At 38.0% G+C, this 24,001-nt stretch overlaps 1 protein-coding gene across 3 annotated transcripts in view; it reads right to left on the reverse strand.

Annotated features, from left to right (window-relative positions):
• Positions 1 to 24,001, reverse strand: part of MCM9 (minichromosome maintenance 9 homologous recombination repair factor) — a 119,803-nt gene that overhangs the window by 93,722 nt on the left and 2,080 nt on the right. For 2 of the 3 annotated variants that reach the window (XM_038000975.2, XM_008007217.3), the window contains exons 2-7: positions 22,658 to 22,976; positions 15,370 to 15,686; positions 13,250 to 13,331; positions 8,809 to 9,009; positions 4,591 to 4,716; positions 2,910 to 3,029 (exon numbers count right to left, since the gene is read on the reverse strand). In XM_038000975.2, the coding sequence (XP_037856903.1) occupies positions 2,910 to 3,029; positions 4,591 to 4,716; positions 8,809 to 9,009; positions 13,250 to 13,331; positions 15,370 to 15,686; positions 22,658 to 22,961 (1,150 nt within the window). In that variant the 5' untranslated portion in view covers positions 22,962 to 22,976. The remainder of the gene's footprint in view (positions 1 to 2,909; positions 3,030 to 4,590; positions 4,717 to 8,808; positions 9,010 to 13,249; positions 13,332 to 15,369; positions 15,687 to 22,657; positions 22,977 to 24,001) is intronic. The other variant, XM_008007218.3, reaches the window with a different exon arrangement.

The following is a 24,001-nucleotide window of genomic DNA, read 5'->3' on the forward strand; positions in this document are numbered from 1 at the left end:
TTTTAAAAGTAAAATACTTGACTGTTAAAACTATATAAAGAAAATCTCATTTGTCTAATTGCAATTAAAAGAAAAATGTTAAAATATTAAAATGAAAATAAAAGCATTACTTTCCAACAAAGAGCTCAGTGGTTAATATAATAGGAACAACACATGTGCTTATTAGAAATAAAGCATATATAGCCAAATCACCTAATAAAGCCATTTACTGCTGAGTTTTTATTCTAATTATAACAATCTATTTGTAGTGACATCAAAGGGTTAGGTTTTTGTATCAATTTGTAAATGGACAACCAATTTTCACTTAAGCTTGGGACATGCAAACCATTACCTTTTGTTATCTTAAATTTTATCACTCTTAAGAATTTTCTTAAATTAATGACTGAAAATAGATTTAGACTTCAAACATTAGAAACTAAGAAAGTAGCACATAGGTTGTTTTTTTACCCCCTCTCTGGTCTAGCCTCATTTACCAATACTATATCTGAAGAACTGTTTTCCACCCTTTTGATCATAGTAAATAGCTGTGTCCTGAGAATATAAACATGAACCAATGACTTATGCCACTAAGATGGAGGCAATAAGGGTATTATTTGGGCTGAGAAAACATTACAGAAGTCTGAAGAAGTATGCATGCATTTATTTGCCCATTCATAACCTTATACAACTTTAGGCTCCCATATAACTGTACCGTCTAATTTTAGGATTTGGGGTTTCTAGCTTTCCTAAGCATGTCTATGGCAGCAGTTATCAAAACTTTTTACCATAATCCATGGTACAAAAAGGTTAGGGCCGGGCACAGTGGCTCACGCCTGTAATCCCAGTACTTGAGGAGGCTGAGGCGGGTGGATCCCTTGAGTCAGGAGTTCAAGACCAGCCTGGCCAACATGGTGAAACCCTGTCTCTACTAAAAATACAAAAATTAGCCAGGTGTAGTGGTACACACCTGTAATCCCAGTTAGGAGGCTGAGGCAGGAGAATCACTTGAACCCAGGAAGCAGAGGTTGCAGTGAGCCGAGATTGTATCACTGCACTCCAACCTGGGCAACAGAGCGCTAGATTCTATCTCAAAAAAAAAAAAAAAAGCACGACTCCATAAAAAGTTTATGTTAAAAATTTTCATGAAAACACACCCTTAGTGCACCCTTAGTGCACCTTTACTATGCAGTATTTTGGTATTTTTTATTGTATTTCACTTTGAAAGTGCTGGTTTTGACCCACTGAATTGACTTTTACATCTCTATAATGGGTTGCAATACACAATCTGAAGAAAGGCTAGTCTGGCCCTTTGGGTAGACCAGAAGTAGCAATAACTATTCTGCAACCATAAAATTTATATTCCCTATACTTGTTCTCTCATATTTGGATTATGATCTTTGCATTAAAAAGGAGGAAATGTGCTAATACACTTTTATACTAATTCACTAATCCAGTGAATCAGCAGCAATTCACTGTCAAACTGCCCAAATACTCTGAAATTACCAGTCATCCACTAGATTTTCTTGACACTCTACATAATTACTTAGGAAACATTCCACATAATTACTTGGGGAGCGTCTTTATTTGTTGTTGGTGTCATTTTATACAGAACTTAGAACACTGGGTCATACGGATTTAAAATGCATGGGAAATGTTCTTTATATATTCGTGCCTAGTATCCTGAAGTTTGTCTACTCTTCTCAATTCCAAAGATCCATTCTTGTCGATGGTTAATACACTGTTTATATTTCAAAACCTGAGACCCCTTTAATAACAGTTTTCCACTTATATAGGACCATTAATGGGCCATTTTCTGTTGTATGATAAATTTTAAAGTGTAAGTTTCTCATTAGAAATTTGAGCATTCATTAGGCCAATGGAAGTTAATCTGACTTCCTTCACAAGCAGCAAACACTTTTAAAATGTGTGAAGCCAAGAGTTTGTTTTTAGAAGACCAGAAACATCACCCAGTCAAAACTGTAAAAATACAAAATAGCATCAAACCTACTTTTTGTTCATTTGTTTGTTTGTTTTTTGAGACAGAGTCTTGCTCCGTCGCCCAGGCTGGAGTGCAGTGGTGTGATCTCCGCTCACTGCAAGCTCCGCCTCCCAGGTTCACGCCATTCTCCTGCCTCAGCCTCCTGAGTAGCTGGCGCTACAGGCGCCGCCACCACACCCAGCTAATTTTTTTGTATTTTTAGTAGAGACGGGGTTTCACTGTGTTAGCCAGGATGGTCTCGATCTCCTGACCTCGTGATCTGCCTGCCTTAGCCTCCCAGAGTGCTGGGATTACAGGTGTAAGCCACTGCACCCGGCCCAAACATTTTTTTTTTTAATATTTTTTTTCTAAATTCGCTAGGTCACTTTATTTATAATCAAATCTTGACATTCTACCTGCAAAGGTTTTTAAATGTACTTGCTAAAGAATCATTACAACTTATGAATGAAGCTCCACATTGCAATGATGGAAGTATATTTTCCAAATACTAATAAACATTCCCTACCTAAGAAATTTCAGTAGGCGCTACTGTTGCCTATCAGATTTATAAGCATGAAAATGCTTTAAGCTGTATGCCATCTATCTATTTGGTAAAGTGAAATATCCCCCTCTTTAGTCTAACATTCTGGTTGCTGAGTCTTCATAAAATGCCAGATGATACGGACTTTTTCCTGCATAAAAGTATGAAGGTAATCACTAGAGAATGAGAAAACTGAATAGGGTTGTTCAAAACTAAGATGCAAAGTGAAGGTGGAGCTTTCAAGATATTTTCTTAGAGCCAAAATAACATTGCATATTTCCTTCCTTTTTTAGCAGTAACTTAAACATTAGCTTGGAATTTATCCCATTATAGGTAGTTTTTCCTTAGAAAAAAACATTGTGTTAACTTCTGAAGTAATGTTACATTACTTGAAATTGTCACATAGAATACCTGCACTAGTAGATCCAATTCCTGTGGTCAGCACAGATCTTGGTGTAATCTTTGCTGCATATTTGAGGAATTGAGATTTCCCTGTGCCAGGATCTCCAACCAATAAAAGATGAGATTCACCTAGGAAAAAGCAAATATGTGAAGTTTTAAATTTCTATAAAAGGGCCCATGAACTAAGAATAATTAGAAAATGATCTATTTGGAATGCCAACAAAATTTTACATAGTGTTTTTACTGTGTACTTTTCCATAGGGTTGTTTGAGAAAGGATTTAACTAGAAAATCTTTAGAAAAGTTAACTGTCATAAACATAACAATCCTTAATTGATTACTAAATGTGACATAGAATCTAAATTCTATTAATAAATTATGTGCTATTTCCAGATGTTTAGGCCTATGTTTAACATTTTAAAAAATATCTGGGCTTGGTGTGGTGGCTCACACTTGTAATCCCAGCATTTGGGAGGCCAAGGCAGGAGGGTCACTTGAGCCCAGAAATGTGAGACCAGCCTGGGCAAGACTCCATCTCTACAAAAACAAATAAAAAATGTTTGGCTTATAAAGTTTCTGATTTACTCTATTTTTAAATAACAAACTACTATGATTAAATCCTTGCATACAAGTCATACGAGTATTTTATTCTATTTTTATTTAAGTACTTAGAAGTATTAGGGATTTTACAAGTACTTTATAAATATCAAATTACTTATGTTTCCAACAGTTAAGACCTTTTCATTTATGAAAAGTTCATTTAGTAACTTAGTGAAATATGTATCTTAAAATAAGTACTCATTTTGCAAATGTAGCATAAATAACATGTGCATATCATGTGGTACATATGATTTCACTGACCAAGTTTATTCAGCAATACTCAAGTGTTTCCTAAATACATTAATAAGAAACCTCTATTTAAGCTCAACATTTGGCAGAGTGCCTTGCAAAACAGTAGGTGATCAAAACATATAAGTACACCTTATACTTATTATTCTACACTGTACTATATGGCTTTTGAGTCTCTACTAACAGCCTGATTTATAATAATGTCCTTTTAGTCTTTTGGTTTAATTTTTGGTTATTATGGCCCACATACGGGGACATAATAACCCGTATGCCAGACTCTGGTTAAGTGTGTTAGCTGCAAAAGAGCTTTCTGCCATCTGGACATAATTATACACTTAAGAGTAATCTTTTCTTGAAGGTGTGACCTGCAGCAGCACCCCATGGCAGATGGCACATTTACTATCTACCAGCAGAAGGGGAATCAGCAGGCAGATGACTGAAAGCAGCAGTCTAAGAGAAACACAGTGACAGCCACAGATGGAGAGACACTGACTGGAGACATTAAAATGCACTATTTCTAATCTTTTTCCTTTTGAAAACAGACCGGGGATCCAACAAAAAACACAGTAATAGAAACAATTTTATTTTGTGGCATTCTTATAGGCTATAGCAAAAGTACATGCCATAGAAAAATGTAACTTCTTTCAGTCTTTCTGGAACTCTATAAAGTAGCTTCTAATATATAGATGCTAGACTAAGTATGAGATATTCAGACAACTGTCAGCTTTATAAGATTACATCTGGAAAATAAAACCCAACAAGCAGTTTTTATTCGGGAAAGAAAAAGTTCTAGCTTCTCTCCATGTGTCAGTATTACTCAAAATTTCTAAATAGGTACTAACCTCTGACCCGTGTTCCTGTCGCATCAGTCCTTTGAATCCCACCAGCCAGCACCATGGCCACAGCAAGCTTTACTAGATACATTCCAAACACTTGAGGGCACAAGCTAGCCAATATTACATTCCTTCCTAGGAAAAGCAGAAAGATCAGAAATCAGCAATAATTTTCAAGAAACCCCAACTGAAATTTCCTTTCCTTTACTATATGACCATCCTCATTTAAATAAACTCTATTATGTGAAATGATCAGGAGGTCCAATTCTAAATACTAACAGGATTAAAGGAGGAAATAACTTTGTTTTGGTTCAAAATGTCCTATTTTTTTGAGACAGGGTCTCACTCTGTCACCTAGGCTGGAGTGCAGTGGCGTGATCATAGCTCATTGCAGCCTCAAACTCCTGGGCTCAAGCAATCCTTCTACCTCAGCCTCTTGAGTAGTTGGGATGGCAGGTGTACAGTACCATGCCCAGCTAATTTTTTTTTTTTTTTTTTTTGGAGCAACGTGGTCTCATTATGTTGCCCAGGCTTATCTCACCCCCAGTCTCAAGCGATCCTTTCCTACTGGCCTCCCAAAGTGCTGGGATTACCACCCAGCATTTATGAGTGGTATGAGCCACCGTATGTACTTTCTATGTGGTAATTTCAGTAAAATTACTCCACCGCCTAAATAAAAGGAAGGCATTCAATCTCAGAAATAATGAGTCAGATCATACAAGTCAGTAATCTTTAAATACAGAGGTAGCTGGAGCTCATGAAGCTTCTCCAAAGGTAGAAGAAATAAGTAAAAAAATCCACCCTCCAAGTCAATTCAGCATTTGCTCTGAGCATTCTGGTAAATTCTGTTTCATCTGGAACAAAGTAACAGGGGCATCGAGGCATTAAGAAAATCACTGCACACCACAACCCTAGCAGTGTAAGCATGAGATCTTGAATTCCTCTGATCATGTGCTTTAAATAAAAGAATATCACTGTTTGGGGTTCTGTTTTCAGAAATAATGCACCAAATCTGAGAATCTGCCTTTCTCTTCCATGAATAAAGCAGGTATTTCATTCAGTCATTGGCCTAATCAACCTATGGAATTCCAACAAGCCATTCCTGAGCCTTTCCACGACTTATAGCCCTATACACAAAGGCTACTTTTTGTAATGAATCAACATTGATTCAGTGGCAACTAATGTATGATGATGTGGCCTGCGATGGCAGAAATGGTGAAGAAAGAAAATCTTTTAGTAAAAAAGGAACCAGAAGATTTAGTAAATCCAGAAAGTTCATTATTTGCCAAAGGAATCCCTCCCTGTTTCGAAGTAGAAAGCCTAGAGAAAAGGTCAGGAATCCAAGCAGGTAAGACTTGACAGCAGGTAGGTAAATTGTGACCAGAATCTACTGATTACACAAGGAAGGAAAGAAGAAGTAGCCCCAACAAACAGGTTCAAGAGTAGGCAAATTGATCTGAGAGTTACACAAGCCAGAACTTAGAGCCAATTTTACTGAGTAACATGCAGATGGGAAGCATATCCCTGTGGTAAGAGGACAGGCTCTGGTGTCATGTTTGGATACAAATCCCAGTGCTATTAATTACCAACTGTCTGACCTTGGGCAAGCTTCTTAACCTCTGCCTCCATTTCTTATCTGTAAAATGGAGATTATAATGGTATCAAGACAGAATTGTTGAGGATTAAGGGAGTTGATAAGTGTACAACAGATAAATAATAACTGGCATATAGTGAGAACTACTTAACTGTAACTGTTAGCTATTTTATTACCTGTACTACTTGTGCATCTTTCTGATCTAAAGATTTCCTCACGCTGTAGTCAACACAAAAGACTACAAAGGTAGGACTGGGGTCCCAGAAAGAAGCAAAAAGGAAGGGCCATTATCCTAAATTTGTTGTCTAAGTTGAAAAGCTTGATTCCTTCGATCATGGCAGCAGAAGCTCTCATGGCTGTATCATGGAAAAAAATGCATTAGCACCAATACCTTCCCCATCCTCACCTCCCTCCCAAATTTCTAGTTCTAGACCATGTCAATAGTGTGGCAAAGGCCTAGTTATCTACTCTTGTGTGGCCCTCAGTCATCTCAATGAAGAGAACTTAGTAGGCCCTCAGTAATTTCAGAAGTAAAGATACGTCAGTCACCCCCAAAGTGGGTTCAGATGGCCCAAAACACTCCAACCCTTACATCTGGGTTTCTATCTAACATCTAAGCACCAGGGTCAAGGAATCCCTCAGGTCACAGCAGATCAGAATAAGGCCCCTAGGTTCATTCTAGTCAGTACCCACAGGATCAGGTCTTAAGCAAGTCAACCTTCAAGTGCTGAGCAGCAAAGCATTCTCCAGCTTTAGACTAGCAAAATGAAGATGTTCTGTTGGATACACCTTCCCAACTTCACCTCTCCTCCCTCCAACACACTCACCAACACTCTGAAATGGAGGAATACAGTGCACTGGTGCTGGTCCATAGGAAACTAAGAGAGAATTCATTCACACTAACAAGAGAAATATTGCCTCATTTTCTTGCTATCTTCCTACTTATATTTCTCACAAGATTATTATATTTACTTCTGCCTTTTATCCAACAAATGGCTCATGCAACAGTAGCCTAATTAAAACAAGACAGATTAATTGCCAGCACAAAGCGCGTTTGAAGATCTAGTTAGAGTAGCATATGATGGCCTTCCCTTCATTGTTAAGAGGTAGAACTGAGCTGAGACACTGTAATAAATAAGTAACAGTGGTCCAAGGAAGAGTTACAAATTTTTATAAGGATAGAATCCTAAGAAACCATTTTCAGGCTGTTCAGGCTGGGCACAGTATAATCTCAGCACTTTGGGAGATGGAGGTGTGAGGATCGCTTGAGCCTAGGAGTTCAAGACCAGCCTCGGAAATATAGCATAGTAAGAACCTCGTCTACTTAAAAAAAAAAAAAAAAAAAAGAAAACATTTTAATTTAAAAAATCATTTAAAAATGTATGATTCTTAAAGTGCCTGCTTCATAAATCTATAATGTAGAGAACATTTGCTTCTTTCTATACAGATCAGATAAAAGAACAGGAGCTACTAATGTGCTATACACTTACGCACACACACAAAAAAAATCCCATAAAATAAAAAGCAAACTGTTCCTATTTAGGGAAATGGAAGCCTTATTATTATTATTATTATTAATTTTTATTTTTTTGAGACAGAGTCTCACTCTGTCACCCAGGCTGGAGTGCAGTGGCGTGATCTTGGCTCATTGCAACCTCCGCCCCCCAGGCTCAAGCAATTCTCCTGTCTCAGTCACATAAGTTGCTGGGACTAGAGGTGCACGCCACCACACCTGGCTAATTTTTGTATTTTTAGTAGAGACAGGGTTTCACCATGTTGGCCAGGCTGGTCTCAAACTCCTGACCTCAAGTGACCCACCCGCCTTGGCCTCTCCAAGTGCTGGGATTACAGGCATGAGCCACCACACCCAGCCAGAAGCCTTATTTTTTAAAATAATACCTATCTAATATAGCATGTGATTTAAGAATAAGGTAATCAGTATCTCTTAGATTTGAGGGGAGTGTTATTAGAAATGTCTATTACTGGCTTCAGTTTATTTTTCTCAGAAGATGTCTCTATGGAGAAATGAAAACAGGCACTTGAAGATTTAATTGGCACTTTATACACTCGGGATTTATCAATAAAATACACTACAAGCCCAATGGCTGTGATGTTTTATTCTTTGTAATTATACCTGAATGTCACAGTCAAAATTTTTGCTTGTGATGACAAAGCTTATTGTCTGCATCTTCTATCTCTCATCTTTTTCCTAGTTATTCCCTATTTTAAAATCTTCAGCCAAAATAGGGTAAAGTTATCTTTATTATGGAAAATACATCAAAGAGAAACAATGGCTTTAATTGGATGAGGGTTCATAATAGGAAGAGTTTTGTCTTTTTAAAGAACTATATTTTTAATTGATATGATAGGAAACTCTGAAATTGTTTGGCAGTGTATGAGGTGTTTAAAATAATAGTTAGAAATGGAATATCTCCAGGCAATTTGCTAAATAGAAGAGTATGGCAGAAAAGGGCTTCAAAAGGAGACTAGAGCTAGAGGTACTCACTAATCCTACCCTTTAAACTCAGCCATCGAGTTATGCGGCATATAAGACTGTCAAATCACAGACATCATATTTAACCACTGCATGTAATACCATTAATAATAATCAGTTTTAGCCCTTAAACACAAACCTGCAAAGGGATCACTCTTATAGTATTCCCAAAAATCTTCAAATTCCTTTCGGACCTCCTCATCCATGACAATCCCTGAGGACTGCTCATTATTTACTTGGATGTAATTTGCTTTCAGGACTATCTCCACTTCACAGCGCACATCTTGCTGAAAGGGCTTCCACCGTTGCATTACAACCCCATAAATAGTGAGGTCATCACCTACGAAAAAGCACTAAGTGAGTCCAGTGGTAGCATCCTGCATGCTGAGCACAGACTCAAAATGACAAAGGACCAGACATTAGAAATAAATCACTCCCTTACTAGAGTTTACAATGTGTACACTCATCCAGAAAACAATTTAGGGGCAGAATAACACCCCAGATTATTGACTTTTGTCCCCCACAGTCATTTGTATCTGTAAAGTGAAAAGCCGAAGTCAGTACTTCCTATTTTTCATAACCTGCTACATGATAATCATACCAAATCATTACTTTTCACTGGGAAAATAGTTTACTGGATGATTCATTCATCATAGTTACATTGGGTGAAATGTTCATCCTCTGAGTCTCTAACCATTTAGCTCTCATTTAGAGAAGAGATGTGGGAACTGCAGCCAGAAGGTTAAATAAACTATAATTTGGAGTCAGGAAAAGAGACAACCTTGTGATGACTGGCAGGTAGTTTGGGTTTCTTACACGTTCATTTTTACTTAACTCATTTGTTAATATTCTACTCACTGACCCTCATCTTTTTTAATGAACCAAAGAAACAATGAACTAAGAAATGAATAAATACCCGTTCTACTTCAAAGCTCCTTCCCACAAAGTATGAAAGCACAGGATACAATCCTGCTTGCTCCTTGTTGATGGTTCTCTCCTACCTGAGGAAACTCTCCCACCATTCCTGGTAGGCAGAAGCAACTTTTATACATTTTCCGACGAGGCCCTGGGTAGTTTATAGGCACACTCGCCTAACATTACCATCTGTACTTATTACAACATACAATGCAATGCATCAGTTAACAAGTATATACAAATGTTTGGCATTCGATATTTTGGTACTGGAGAAAGTGGGCCAAAAACAAACATGAAAAAAATCATAATCCTGATCCCCCCAAATTTTAATCTTGTTGAACACAGGGTATTGGACATGTCCCAACCCCAATCCTGGTATTTATATTTTGCATAATAAACACTGTCTCAGAACTAACAGGCAATTCTTCATTTCCAAGCCTTTGTGCCAAGTATATGATATGTGCTGATGAAAAATGCCTTTTACTCTCTAAATTTCAATGAGTAATCTGCATAGTTTTTGATTTCCTAAAGGAAAATGCTAAATGCATGGAACTGGTGGTGCCAATTCACAGAATAGAGGCACATTTCTAGTTCAAGGTAACTTCATACTAAATGGTTACAAACACATTAAGCAAGTGCTTTACAAGTTTCCAAGATCTTTCCTAAGCCACTACTTAATGATTTTCAAACCCAATCAGGAATGATGATCATTTACTATATTGTCTGACCCCATATTTCTAGGTAAAAATGACTGGGGATAACTTTACATAAGCACATGGAACAATTCTCTGTGATGGTCATTTTAATGGATTATGTTTAGGTTGTTTCTAAACCAGTTAAATGAGGAACTTAACGTTTAGATATATGACCCATAAGTAATAATCTAACGTCAATAAGCGGTTATTATGTGGAAAACATAGAGCACTGAAGCATGGCCAAGAGTACTGACCTCACGAGATTTGGATTTAAATCCCAGCTCCACTGCTCGCAGGCTACGTGACCTTGGACAAATTACCTACCCTACCTAAGCCTGTTTCTTGACCCACAAAATGTGAATGATTATATTAACATCATAGTACTACAGTGAGAATTAGATTGGATAATGTACATAAATTAATGCAATATCTAGAACACAGTAATTGCTCAATAAATATTAGCTCTTCTTATACTAAACCTACCTTACATTTGTAAAGTAATTAATACCCTTAAAGGCCCTTCAATATATATGTGTTTTCCTTACTCAAATACTTACTGAATGGAAGAGTCATATAATCACCAGAACAATTGTGAGGTATACATGATAGTCCAAGGCAATAGATACTCACCTTAAACTTCTGTATTTTTCAAAAGTAATGTTATAAGCAATGTTGTTTCCAGGAAGCTAAAATTCTTAGTTTTCTACAATCCAATCTCTCTGTGCCCCTACATAATCTGTGGCATCTTTACTACTGTAGCCATTCCCAGTCAGACCCATCTGTCGGGTCTCCTGCTGCACTATCATTTACCAGCACACAACCTCCAACTTCATTACTCTGCACATGCCGAAGTGGGGTCTCTAACTAGATCGTAAATTCCTGAAGGGTAAGGATTATATACTATTTATGTTTTTTGATTCCCACAGAGGTTTATAGCTAAGGATATATGAAAAAATAGCTATTGATAGATTGCTTCTCTCCATCCTTCATTATTAATGACATTTGAAAGAAAAACAACTTAAGACTTATTTCCAGTACAGAAATAATTCAATTTAGATGAACTGCATGAAAAGATCTTATTCTCAATTGAAGGATAGCTACATGTTCAGGCTGAGCTTATATAAGAACTGCTTTGCTGAGATAGATATTACAGATTTAGGTTAAAATCTAGTCCTATGTGAGCAAGGTATTCTGACATATTCTGGGGTTGCTTAGCAGGAAATCTATAATCAAAGCTGTTATCTCATTAGTATACTATTTAGACAACTGTACGTTAATATACGTCAGCTATCTGCACCCTAGAAGAGGTCCCTCACCAGAATCCGAACACACTGGCACCCTGATCTCCAGCCTCCAGTCTCCAAAACTGTGAGAAATAAATGTTTGTTGTTGAAGCTACCCAGTCTATGGTGATCTGTTAGAGCAGCCTGATATAGTTCGGATATTTGTCCCCACTCAAATCTCATGTTGAGATATAATCCCCAGTATTGGAGGTGAGGCCTGGTAGGAGGTGTCTGGATCATGCAGGTGGATCCCTCATGAATGGCTTGGGCCGTCCTTTTGGTGATAAAGGAGCCCTCACTCTGAGTTCGAATGAGCTCTATTCATTTAAATGTGTGTGAAACCTCTTCCCTCCCCACTGTCTCTCCTACTTTCCCCATGTGACATGCCTACTCCCCCTCTCCTTTCTGCCATGATCGTAAACTTCCTGAGGCCTCAGAAGAAGCTGAGCCTATGTCTGCACCATGCTTCCTGTACAGCCTGTGAAACTGTGAGCCAATTAAACCTCTTTTCTTTATAAATTGCCCAGTCTCAGGTATTTCTTGATAGCAACACAAGAATGGACTAACAGCCCAAAATGACTAAAACATCACCCTTCCACAAATATTTTTAAGTTTGATTTCTTCTTAGTCTCCCCAGTGAGGAAAGGGAATATGATGAGTTGAGAGGGAAAAGGAGAGCTTAGGACTAGTCTGGTTGGCCTAAAGAGTAAAACATAAACTCAGAATGACACTGGAACAATCAGGCTTTTGGAGCTCTCAGATTTCCAGAACAGTTCTGAGGCTCAGAAAGTCTTTAAATTGCCTGGAACATTATAGATTATCCAGATCAACTGCCATTGTAAGGCCTAAATCCCTAACAATGTACAGTATATGCTGTTTGACTATCTATGAGAAAAAGAACTCATCACCATCCAAGGCCCATGTTAGACACCTCTAATTATTAGGTATTGAGTCGAAATCTACCCCTTGTGGCTTATCCCACTGAAACCCAGTAGCATCTTCTGTAATTACAATTCTATTTCTATGTGACAGTCTTCTAACTATTGAAAGTTGGCTGTCATGTCCTTCCTCAGGCTTCTCCATGCTAAACATGTATAGTTCTTCATTGAGTATGGGTTTCAAGTTCCCTCCCAATTCAGGTGATCAGCCAATGAAAACATTGAGGACCCTCAGAAGACAGCAGACCAAAATCGGTGACTCCTATCATGGTGTCACCAGCACAGAGCAGACAGGAGTGATGTCCTTTCTTCTAGGCACCAATAAGACATGCAGCAGCATCTCACAGAGTCGCATTCTCTAATTCATTTTATAAAAATGCCCACTGAATCCACTACATTTTTTTAAAGTTTCTGCTGTTAAGCTATAGTGCACTGAAAAGAGCCTTAAATTAGACATCAGTGGTTCTGGATTCATGTTCTAGTTATGCCACATAACTCTCTCAGTGACCTTAGGCGAGTCAGGTTCTTCATTCATAAAACAAGCACCTGGACTAGCTGCTGTTGTACAGGTCTAGCCCAGCTCTCTTCCTGCTATCACTTCCTACCTGCATGCCAGTTTCTATTCTCAAGGTGAGCAATTAAAGCCCTACATTTCCCTTGCCTGTGATCTTGGAAAGATAAAAAGTGGCTTTTCCTAATCAATACTTTAGGACCCACTACACAAGCTAAAAAAAAAAATTCATTCTTACCAGATTTGCAACTATCCACTAAGTCATCTTCCAGAATAACCTTCATAGATCGTGGAATACTTCCAACAGATAGCCTTTGAACCTAGCAAAGAAAAGAAAACAGATTCTGAGTATGCTTAAATACATGTTAAGTATCCAGAAGTCTAGCAGTACTTGAAATTACTATTTCTATTTCTCTGGTATATCATTCAATTTAATTATAATGGGGATTTAAGTAATTTTTCTTGAAAACTATGTCTACTATCAATTTAAGAATTCACTAAATAAAATACAAATATGGAAAATATCTCCAAATATAATCTATATAATCTACCTTGCAGATGGTCAAAGTAAACGTATGCTACAACTACTAAATTTAATAACAAACTTAACTTTATCTAGAAAAGAGGGGTATTTCTTTCCTGATCACTAATCAAAAGACCTGGGACAAATCACCCAGTTCCTATGATTACTCCTTAGTAACAGAACCCTAGTTTTATTTCATGCGGACATGTGCCTAATACAAAGACTCTATTTCCCAGGTTCCCTTGAACATTGAACATAGATATAGTCATATGATGGAACTCTGAGTAATGAGATATCATAAGCAGACAATGCAAGAGACTTGCAAGGAGACTGCTTAAGTGGAGAATTGGTTAGGTGGTAGGCAACTTTGCCTTTTGTTCTCTGACTACAACACACATGTGATGGAGTTGTAGCCAGCATCCTGGCCCACAGCCAATCATCAGAAGAGAAGTCATGTATTAAGAACGGTTGAGGCCGGGTATGGTGGCTTATCTGTAATCCCAGCACTTCGGGAGGCCGAGGTGGGTGGATCACCTGAGGTTAGGGGTTGTGAGACCAGCCTGACCAACATCACAAAACCCTGTCTCTATTAAAAATACAGAATTAGCCAGGCAAAGTGGCACACACCTGTAATCCCAGCTATTTGGGAGGCTGAGACAGGAGAAATGCTCGAACCCAGGAGGTAGAGGTTGCAGTGACTCAAGATCACGCCATTGCACTCCAGCCTGGGCAACAACAGCGAAACTCAGAAAAAGAAAAAGAAAAAGAAAAAGGAAGGAAGGAAAGAAGGAAAGAAGGAAGGAAAGAAGGAAGGAAGGAAGGAAGGAAGGAAGGAAGGAAGGAAGGAAGGAAGGAAGGAGGGAGGGAGGGAGGGAGGGAGGGAGGGAGGGAGGGAGGGAAGGAAGGAAGGAAGGAGGGAGGGAGGGAGGGAAGGAAGGAAGGAGGGAGGGAGGGAAGGAAGGAAGGAGGGAGGGAGGGAAGGAAGGAAGGAGGGAGGGAGGGAAGGAAGGAAGGAGAGAAAGAAAGGAAAGAAAAGACAAAAGAAAGAAAAGAAAGAGAGAAAGAAAGAAGAATGGTTGAATAGAAAGACAGGAGTCTGAGTTCTCAACAATGAACTAACCTTGAACTGCCTATCTCTTAATTATTTTAGGTAAGAATAAACTTTTGTGTTTAAGCTGCAAGCAAATGAAAATCAGGCTCACTCTCACTTGTTAAAGAGTGTTTACAAATACTTCATTTAGCACAGCAAATAACAGAGGGTCGATCCAAACTCCAAATCCTGTTCACTCCAATGTGATTTTTTTTTTTTTTTTTTTTTCAGAGACAGAGTCTTGCTCTGTCAACCAGGCTGGAACACAGAGACACGATCCATAGCTCACTGCTGCCCAGAATTCCTTGGCTCAAGTGATCTTCCTGCCTCAGCTTCCTGAGTAGCTGTGATTATAAGCACAAGCCACCATGCCTGGCCACTCCAATGTTTAACAATTTAAGCATTAATTAATCTTCTATCCCTTAGTTAAGAACATTAATTTTCTTCTATTCTTCAGTAAAGAACAGCTAAGGTAGACTTCTTAAATATTCACTTCTTTAATTTTAACATAATTAAGTCATTTCACAACTTTCTTGTCAATGCTCTACCTAAAAAGGATGATGATTGCATGGTTTCTAAAGACTATATTCAGATACATGTGGAAGAGTTTCAAGCTTGATCTTCGACCAAGTGGTAACACAAGTCCATTTGTATCCATTCTGTGTTCTCTAATCCTAACAATGTGCCCAAAGCTGAAAAACACTTCTTCAAATTTGTTATTTATCTCATTTATGTGATCATTTACCTGTTCCTGAATTTTGATTTCCTGGTAATCTCTACACCTGGTTGGAGATGAAGACAAGCCTGAGAGGCAAGTGAATTTAGAGGAATCACAGCTCTCCAAGCTGGGACATGAGGATGGCCGGCAAAAGGTGTAATACTGCTCAAAGTCAGCCTTGACCACAAACACATGCTTGCATTTGGTACACATGTAATCCCGCTCAAACTCCAGAACCTTCACCAGACTTGTTCGAATCACTGTCCCAGTGACAGATAAAAAGTGTCCCACATCCTTGGTTTTAGGTATGTGTTCCCTCACCAGCTCAGGACAGACAGGCAAACCTGATGAAGAAAACAAAAAAACAGCATCAACTTCAATCTTGAGATTTGACTCCAAGGGATATATTCTTCTTCTGTTTCCTGAAAGATAAATTTTAATTTCAGGGAAAAAAATGATTGTATTTTACTAAGAAAAAATTAGATCATCAACTCTATTAAGAAAATATAAAGAATTGTTTCAAATAACAGTTATCAGTAGAGTATTTTTAATCCAGATACTGCACAATGAGCAGACTAGGTTTTAAGGCATGTAGCTGTGATGCTATAATAACCAGGATTTTAAAAAGGACTTATTCTCACAAGAGGGCTATCTCAGTAGGATCTAAAACATATAATTTTAATGGCATTTAACAAAAAATATATTGCCGCTTGCCACACATAAAATCAACTGATGACTCTTTTAGTAAACCATGAAGCTGACTGATAAAGAGATGGTAGCATGATGACCAAAGAGTTCCACAGTGCTAGAAAGTTACTTTTTTAGTCAGATTCAGAATTTATTAATACATACATATGACAGTGTTTTCGAGCCCTGACTTACCTAATGGTTTACCCACAGCATCACCTTATCCTATAAAAGCCTCATGTTTTTCAACACTAAAAAACAGGCAACAGAAGAGGTGCAAAATGCCAAAGAAAATTCTTATTCAGTCTGGGAAAAGTGGCTGACACTTGGGAAGCCAAGGTAGGAGAACCGCTGGGGCCCAGGAGTTCAAGACGAGCCTGGGCAACATAGTGGGACCCCATTCCTACAAAAAATTTAAAAATCAACTAGGCATGGTGGTGCATTGCCTATACTCCCAGCAACTTGGTAAAGCTGAGGTGGGAGGATCTCTTGAGCCCAGGGGGTCAAGGCTACAGTAACCATGGTCACACCACTGAACTCCAGTTTGGGGAACACAGCGAGACCCTGCCCAAAAAAAAAGAAAGAGAGGGAGGGAAGAAGGAAGGAGAAAGAGAAAAAGAGAGGGAAAGAGGGGAGGGGAGGGGAGGAGGAAAATCTTATGTGGAAATTCCCTATTTATCATGTTTGGCTACAATGCACCATTGGGGTGGAAAGATGCTGGCTATGATGATTAAAGCCTAATTCCTAACAAGTTTATTGGAATAGTGTCTGTTATGCTGGTTCATGTCTCCTGCCTTGTCCTCAGTATTTAGTGGTTCAAAACCAGGTAAGTACGCCTACTGAAGACCCATCTATCAGACTGTCTAGCCCATGAGAAATGCCATAATAGGAATCATTATACTTTAAGTTTCTATGCTCAGCATATTTTCTCCTGGTTGATACATCTATTCTGAAAGCCAATCAGAAGTTAAGGAAGTATGAGTGGAAAAAGCAAATTAGTTAGAGTAACTGAATGTTTAAGGTGCCAGGCTATGATAACCTACTGTTACAAGTCTACAGACAGACTTGAAATTTTTCTGTTGGTTGGCTGAAACTCTCTCTCAATACATCGTAGACTGTGTAGACAAACAAGGTGGCCATTGCCAACACTTGCCCCATGACTCCTTTTTCTATGCTTCCAAGACTGACTTGCCCATTTGCTAATGAACATATTCATTATTTACATTAATTCAGATTGCATCACATTTTGCCATTAAGGGAGTCACACTTTTGGTTCATATCCTGGAATGCTAAAAAACAAGAAACAGCCCAGAGATCTATCTCTCTTGTTTACCTGGCCTTAACTGGAATGTATGTTATAATACATCTTAACACTGCTTATAGATTATCAGTGACATTTATTTTGCCCCGCACATAAATACTTTAAAAAAAATATATGAATACTTAAAAGAAAGCAAGATATAATTCACATACCACAAAATTTACCCTGTAAAGTATATAATTCAGTGGTAATTCGTATATTCACAATATTGTACAACCATCACCACTAATTCCAGAACATTTTCGTAATTTCAAAAAGAAACCCTGTACCCAGTAGCAGTCACTCCCCATTTGTAACCCTAGCTGCTGGCAACCACTGATCTACTTTTGGTCTTCGTGAATTTACCTATTCTGGAAATTTCACACATAGATGCTCCGTGACTTACCATGGGGTAACATCTCAATAAACCCAATGTAAATTGAAAATGTTGTAAGTTGAAAGTGCATTTAGCACACCTAACCCACTGAACATCACCGCTTAGCCTACCTAGCCAACCTTCAATGTACTCAGAATACTAGCATTAGCCTACAGTTGGGCAAAATCATCTAACACAAGCCCTATTTTATAATTAAGGGTTGAATTTTTCATGTTATTTTTGAATACTATACTGAAAGTGACAAACAGAATAATTTATGGGTGCTCACAGTATGGTTTCTACTGAATCATTTTCACATACTCATAAAGTCAAACAACTGTAAGTCAGGGATATCTGAACAAAATCATATAATATGTGGTCTTTTGAATCTGGCTTCATTTACTTAGAATAATGTTTTCAAGATTCATTCCTGTTGTAACATATACAGTACTTCATTCCTTTTTATGACTAAATAATATTCCACTGTTTAGATATACCATATTTTGCTTATTCATGTATTAGCTCACGGACATTTAGATTGTTTCCACTTTTTGGCTATTATGAATAATGCTACTACAAACATTTGTATGCAAATTCTTGTTTGAACTGTTTTCGATTATTTTGGGCATACACTTAAGGAGTAGAATTGCTAGGTCACATGGTTATTAAAATAATTTTTAAAAATAATTTTATTTTTATGTTTGCAGTCACTAAGTGCTCTCTATTGTACATATACAGAAGGATACTCAAATGGGATATATGATAATTAACCCGATTTGCTTCTCGAAATATAAACGGAATGTACCAACAATTACTTCTAAGAAGATAAGGAAGGTAAAAAGGAGAATAGAAAAAAAATAGGTTAAGAAAACTTACTTAAACAAAAATTCTTTGGGTTACTGAAATATTCATTTTCTCTTCCTTGGCCGTAAAGAAATATCATTTTTGCCTCCCATTTCTAGTCCCCTCATCTCAGTTCTGCTTCGGATGCAAATTGATTGTTCAGTTTAAACGATAAAGTCAATATATTAAAACAAGGAAAATTAAGATCAGGAGAACCACATTACAGAAAATGTGGTGTTACTCTAATGTTATGCATAACTGAAGAATGCCCAATAATACTACAGACTGCCTAGCATAATTTAGAAAAGTCTTTGGATTTTTGGCCAGATGTGGTGGCTTATGCCTGTAATCCCAGCACTTTGGGAGGCTGAGGTGGGTGGATCACCTGAGGTCGGGAGTTTGAGACCAGCCTGACCAACATGAAGAAACTCCATCTCTATTAAAAATACAAAAAATCAGCCAGGTGTGGTGGTGCATGCCTGTAATCCCAGCTACTCGGGAGGCTGAGGCAAGAGAATCACTTGAATCTGGGAGGCAGAGGTTGCAATGAGCCGAGATCGTGCCCCTGCACTCCAGATTGGGCAACAAGAGCAAAACCCTGTCTCAAAAAAAAAAAAAGAAAAGTCAAGTCTTTGGATTTTCAATGTGAAGAAGTGATGTATCAATGAAGTCTTATATAATATAAACTGTATAGACAGACACTTTTTATTTTTGGCTTAAAACAAATTCTGGTTTAAAAACAAAGTTATGTGTAATTTTATTGTAGTTTTATTCCTAGAAAGCTATCTTTAATTTGATAGTGTTTCTTACTGTAAATAGCATCTTAGAATGGAAGAATAAAACACCATATGCCCCACTGCTTCTAGAGTAACCCAAGCAATACATAATGAAGGCCAAATCTTCTTTGCTTTTACCCTTCCATGGCTTGCCACAGACCTAAGAATAAGGAACCAAATCTGGCCTGGACTACAGGGCCTTTTGTGACTGGCTTCCTGTTTTATCAAGACTTCTGTGTACTTTTTCACATATAGTGTTCCCTTTGTCTCAGTGCTCTCCTCTTCACTCGGCTCCTCAAAAATGCCCACACTAAGAAGCAATGCAGTAGTTAAGAATACAGACTCAGGCCAGGCACGTTGGCTCATGCTTGTAATCCCAGCACTTGGGGAGGCCAAGGTGGGTGGATCACCTGAGGTCCGAAGTTCGAAACCAGCCTGGCCAACATGCTGAAACCCCGTCTCTACTAAAAACACAAAAATTAGTATTTTTGTGGGTGTGGTGGCACATGCCTGTAATCCCAGCTACTCAGAAGGCCAAGGCAGGAGAATCGCTTGAACCTGGGAGGCAGAGGTTGCAGTGAGCCAAGACTGCACCTGTGCACTCCAGCTTGGGCAACAGAGCGAGACTCTGTCTCAAAAAAACAAAGAATACAGACTCGAGCTAGAACGCTTATGTTTGAGTCACAACTCTGTCATTTACTAGCTGTGTGACCTTGGTCAAGTTGTAACCTCTCAGATTTCTCGTCTATAAAATAACAACAGAACCTATCACATAGGGTAATAAGAAGACTAGAAGAAGTCACAGCTTACACCTATAATCCCAGTACTTTGGGAAGCTGAAGCAGAAGGATCACTTGAGGCTAGGAGTTCAAGACCAGCCTGAGCAACACAGAGACCCCACCTCTACCAAAAAAAGAAAAAAACATTTTTAAATAGCTGAGCATGGTGGCACATGCCTGTAATCCCAGCTACCCAGGAGGTTGAGGTGGGAGGATGACTTGAGCCCAGAAATTAGAGACTGCAGTAAGCTATGATTGTTGTGCAACTGCATTCCAGCCTGGGCAACAGAGTGAGAACCTGTCTCAAAAAAAAAAAAAAAAAGAATTAATACATGTAAAGTTTCTTAGAATACTACTTGGCATATAGCAAGCACTCTTTAAACATTAATTCTGGCTGGGCACCATGGCTCATGCCTGCAATTCCAGCACTTTGGGGGACTGAGGTGGGTGGATCACCTGAGGCCAGGAGTTCAAGACCAGCCTGAGCAACATGGCAAAACTCTGTCTCTATCAAAAATACAAAAATTAGCTGGGCGTGGTGGCAGGTGCCTGTAATCCCAGCTACTTGGGAGGCCGAGGCAGGAGGATCACCTGAACCCAGGAGGCGGAGGTTTCAGTGAGCCCAGATTGTGCCATTGGACTCCAGCTTGGACAACAGAGCGAGATCCCGTCTCAAAAAAAAAAAAACCCAAAAAAAGGTATCTTGAGTGACGCATGCATCACACATAAAAGTTTCCATTAAGCTCCCATATAATAATGCTTAATATATATATACGCATATATCTGTAGGCATGCATATACCATCTGGTAAATATTTGACTATATAGCTGTCTGCCATACAGCCCTGAGTTTTTTAAAGGAAGGAAAAACTATATTCTTTTTGGTTTCCCAAGATCCTAACAAATGCCTACTGATGTTTTGTTTAGTAGTAACATAATTTGTAACTTACTTTTTCAGAGAATTGAAAAAATAAGCTAAATTCACCTGAAACTGATAGGGTCACTTAGGCAGACAGGATTGTATTACTTAAATTGAGCATGGAAAGGTATCTGAAAATAATGGCAGCCTAAAACTATTTCCTAAATACCATTTCGACAACATTAACTAAAGTCCCCCTTAATGATCCTTTTGCAAACTTATTAAAAGAAAACATTGGCCAGGCATGATGGCTCACACCTATAATCCCAATACTTTGGGAGGCCAAAGCAGGAGGATCACTTGAGCTTGGGAGTTTAATACCAGCCTGGGCAACAGAGTGAGACTCCATCTCTAATTTTAAAAAAAGGTCAGGGCCAGGGGGGGACCCTTTTACTTGATCCCATCAAGAGATTATCTAGTACCCTGTTGCATAATGATTAATAATCTTCATAATTTATCCTAGCAAGTGTAACTGCAGAGAATATTTTTCATTTGAATTAAGTATTTGGTCTTCTTGGGAATCTTAACTTGCCTCCAAGAAGTTCTACTATAGTGACTCCAAACCTTTTTGGAACTGGGGAAGCATCCCTATTGATTATAAATCACCACTCTTCTCAAATGTACTATAAGGTAAATATTTATTTTTAAACAAAAGGGTGTGTATGGTCTCCAACTTAATAACAGACTGCCCTCAATATTCTGGACCTGCTTTTAATTTTACCAAATCTTTCTTCCACGTAAATAGAATGAAGCTGTACCAGCCTCTATTAAGTTATACAATAATGGCATATTTAAATTTTGTTTTAATTGGGGGGTTGACAGGGACTCTGGAAGCAGTTTGCATTTGAGAAACTGAGGCTCAGTGAGATAAAATAACTTACTAAGTTTCCCAGGTTAGGCATGTAGCCTTTAAATCCAATTCTTCTCTTTCACCACACCATAGCTTCCAAGAAATTATTCCCATGCAATCAACTAAATAAAAATTGTTACACTATAGTGTCACTTTTTTCTAAAATTCTTAATTCAACTCTATCCATCCTGCTAAAAAATCACTTTTAAAACAGAAAGTGAGGGGCAATAACTCCTAGAGGCAGGAATTCAAGGACACAGCTTTGCCACCACAAGCTGCTGATTGCTCCACTGCAGTTGATTAACAATTAAAATCCTTAATCTGTCATGCATTCAACAAAAATGTATCGAGTAACTGGTAGGTAGACAGCACAATGCTAATACTGATATATAAAAATAACGAATTTCCTAAAACAGTTTTGAAGATCCCTGGACAAGATCTATCACTTTTCTAATTCTTTGTATTACCAGTTATTTTATTGTTAGTAACCATAAAAGCTCATAAAGCTGTTTTGAATTACCATTTTATACACAGATGTGGAAATACATAGACACACAAGTATACTGCTGTCTCCACACATTCTCCCTCCCCTCAGTGGGCATGACTCATACTTCATGCCCACAGAACACAATTATTATTCTGCTCTAAAAGAAGTGACCATCAACTACATAACAGATACATATTTTAAGTATAAATATCAATTATTTCTTAGTGTTCTCAATCTAGTATATTTTCTCAAAGTCTTTCTAGAAGATAGCAAGACAGTAAAATCCTTAAGTGATTTACCTGATATCCTCGCATGAAGATTCTGTTTCATGGAAACACCCTCAGACTGAGAAAGGGACTGGAGAATTGTCAAGGCTGACCTTTGCAGTGCACTGTCAAAAACTGTAAGCACTTCGTTGGGGAACATGTTGAAATATTCCCCGATTTCCATATTGGTCTCAAACAGAGTCATGGCATTAACCACAACTGGGTAATGAGCATCTTCATCTCTTTCCTTCAAGATTAGAAGAATATCATTCTTATGGTATTCCGAAACATATGACTCAAACACTTGACCAACCAGTGTAACTTGATCGCTATTCATCTTGAATCTAGGTAACTAAAGAAAAAAAAAGGATCATATTATATATTTGATATTCAAGACATACACACAATTTAACAAAAACGATTGGTTATAAATCACACTGGCTTTGGGTCATACTATTATCATAAAATAATATCTGAATTCAAATCTTAATGAAATCTGAATTATCTGTTACAGTCACAGTACATGTACTTTAAAAATGAGTGAAGTCAAACGTAAGTCAAAGAACTATGTTGGTACTGATTATCAAAATCAGAAATAGTTCAAAGCATTTCCCATATCTTTTCCCAAAATTTCCTTCATGTTAACCCTGCATTAATATACAGGCATGCACCTAGTAACATTTCCGGACTGCACTTACAAAAGTGGTCTCATAAGATTATAATACTGTATCCTTATTGTACCTTTTCTCTGTTTAGATACATAAATACCATTGTGTTACAACTGCGTACAATATTCAGTATAATAATATGATGTACAGGTTTGTAGCCTAAGAGCAATAGGCTATGCCATATAGCCTAGGTGTGTAGTAGGCTGTACCATCTAGATTTGTGTAAATATACTCTATGATGTTCACACAAGGACAAAATCACCTGATGACAAATTTCTCAGAATGTATCCCAACCACTAAATGACATATAATTGTATTTATTTTACATAATATATGTAAGAGGCCACATTCCATACTCACACATTTGCTCTCAAGTATAAAATCTGAAACATATCTTTTGGCTTAAGTCAGTAACAGTGGAGTTCTTTGCAAGAGTCCTGGTTCTAGGATTTGTTTATATGAACACAGTATCATTCTTTTGTGCTCTCTCACTCTCTCTCTTTAGTTATACACACACACTCATGTGTATTCTGTTATGTAACAGAAACACATACCATTAATCAAATTGACAGCCAGTTCTGACATGAATAATTAACAGACTGTCTTTAGAAATTCATATTTGGAAGTGAATTTGTTTCCTTCTTTCTCTTTCTTACCCTAGGAAATCTACTGGGTTCTGCAGAAACAGCTGTCAACAATGTAAAGAAAA

This window comes from Chlorocebus sabaeus, chromosome 13, assembly GCF_047675955.1.
Source record: "Chlorocebus sabaeus isolate Y175 chromosome 13, mChlSab1.0.hap1, whole genome shotgun sequence".
In the NCBI taxonomy this organism is placed as follows: domain Eukaryota; kingdom Metazoa; phylum Chordata; class Mammalia; order Primates; family Cercopithecidae; genus Chlorocebus; species Chlorocebus sabaeus.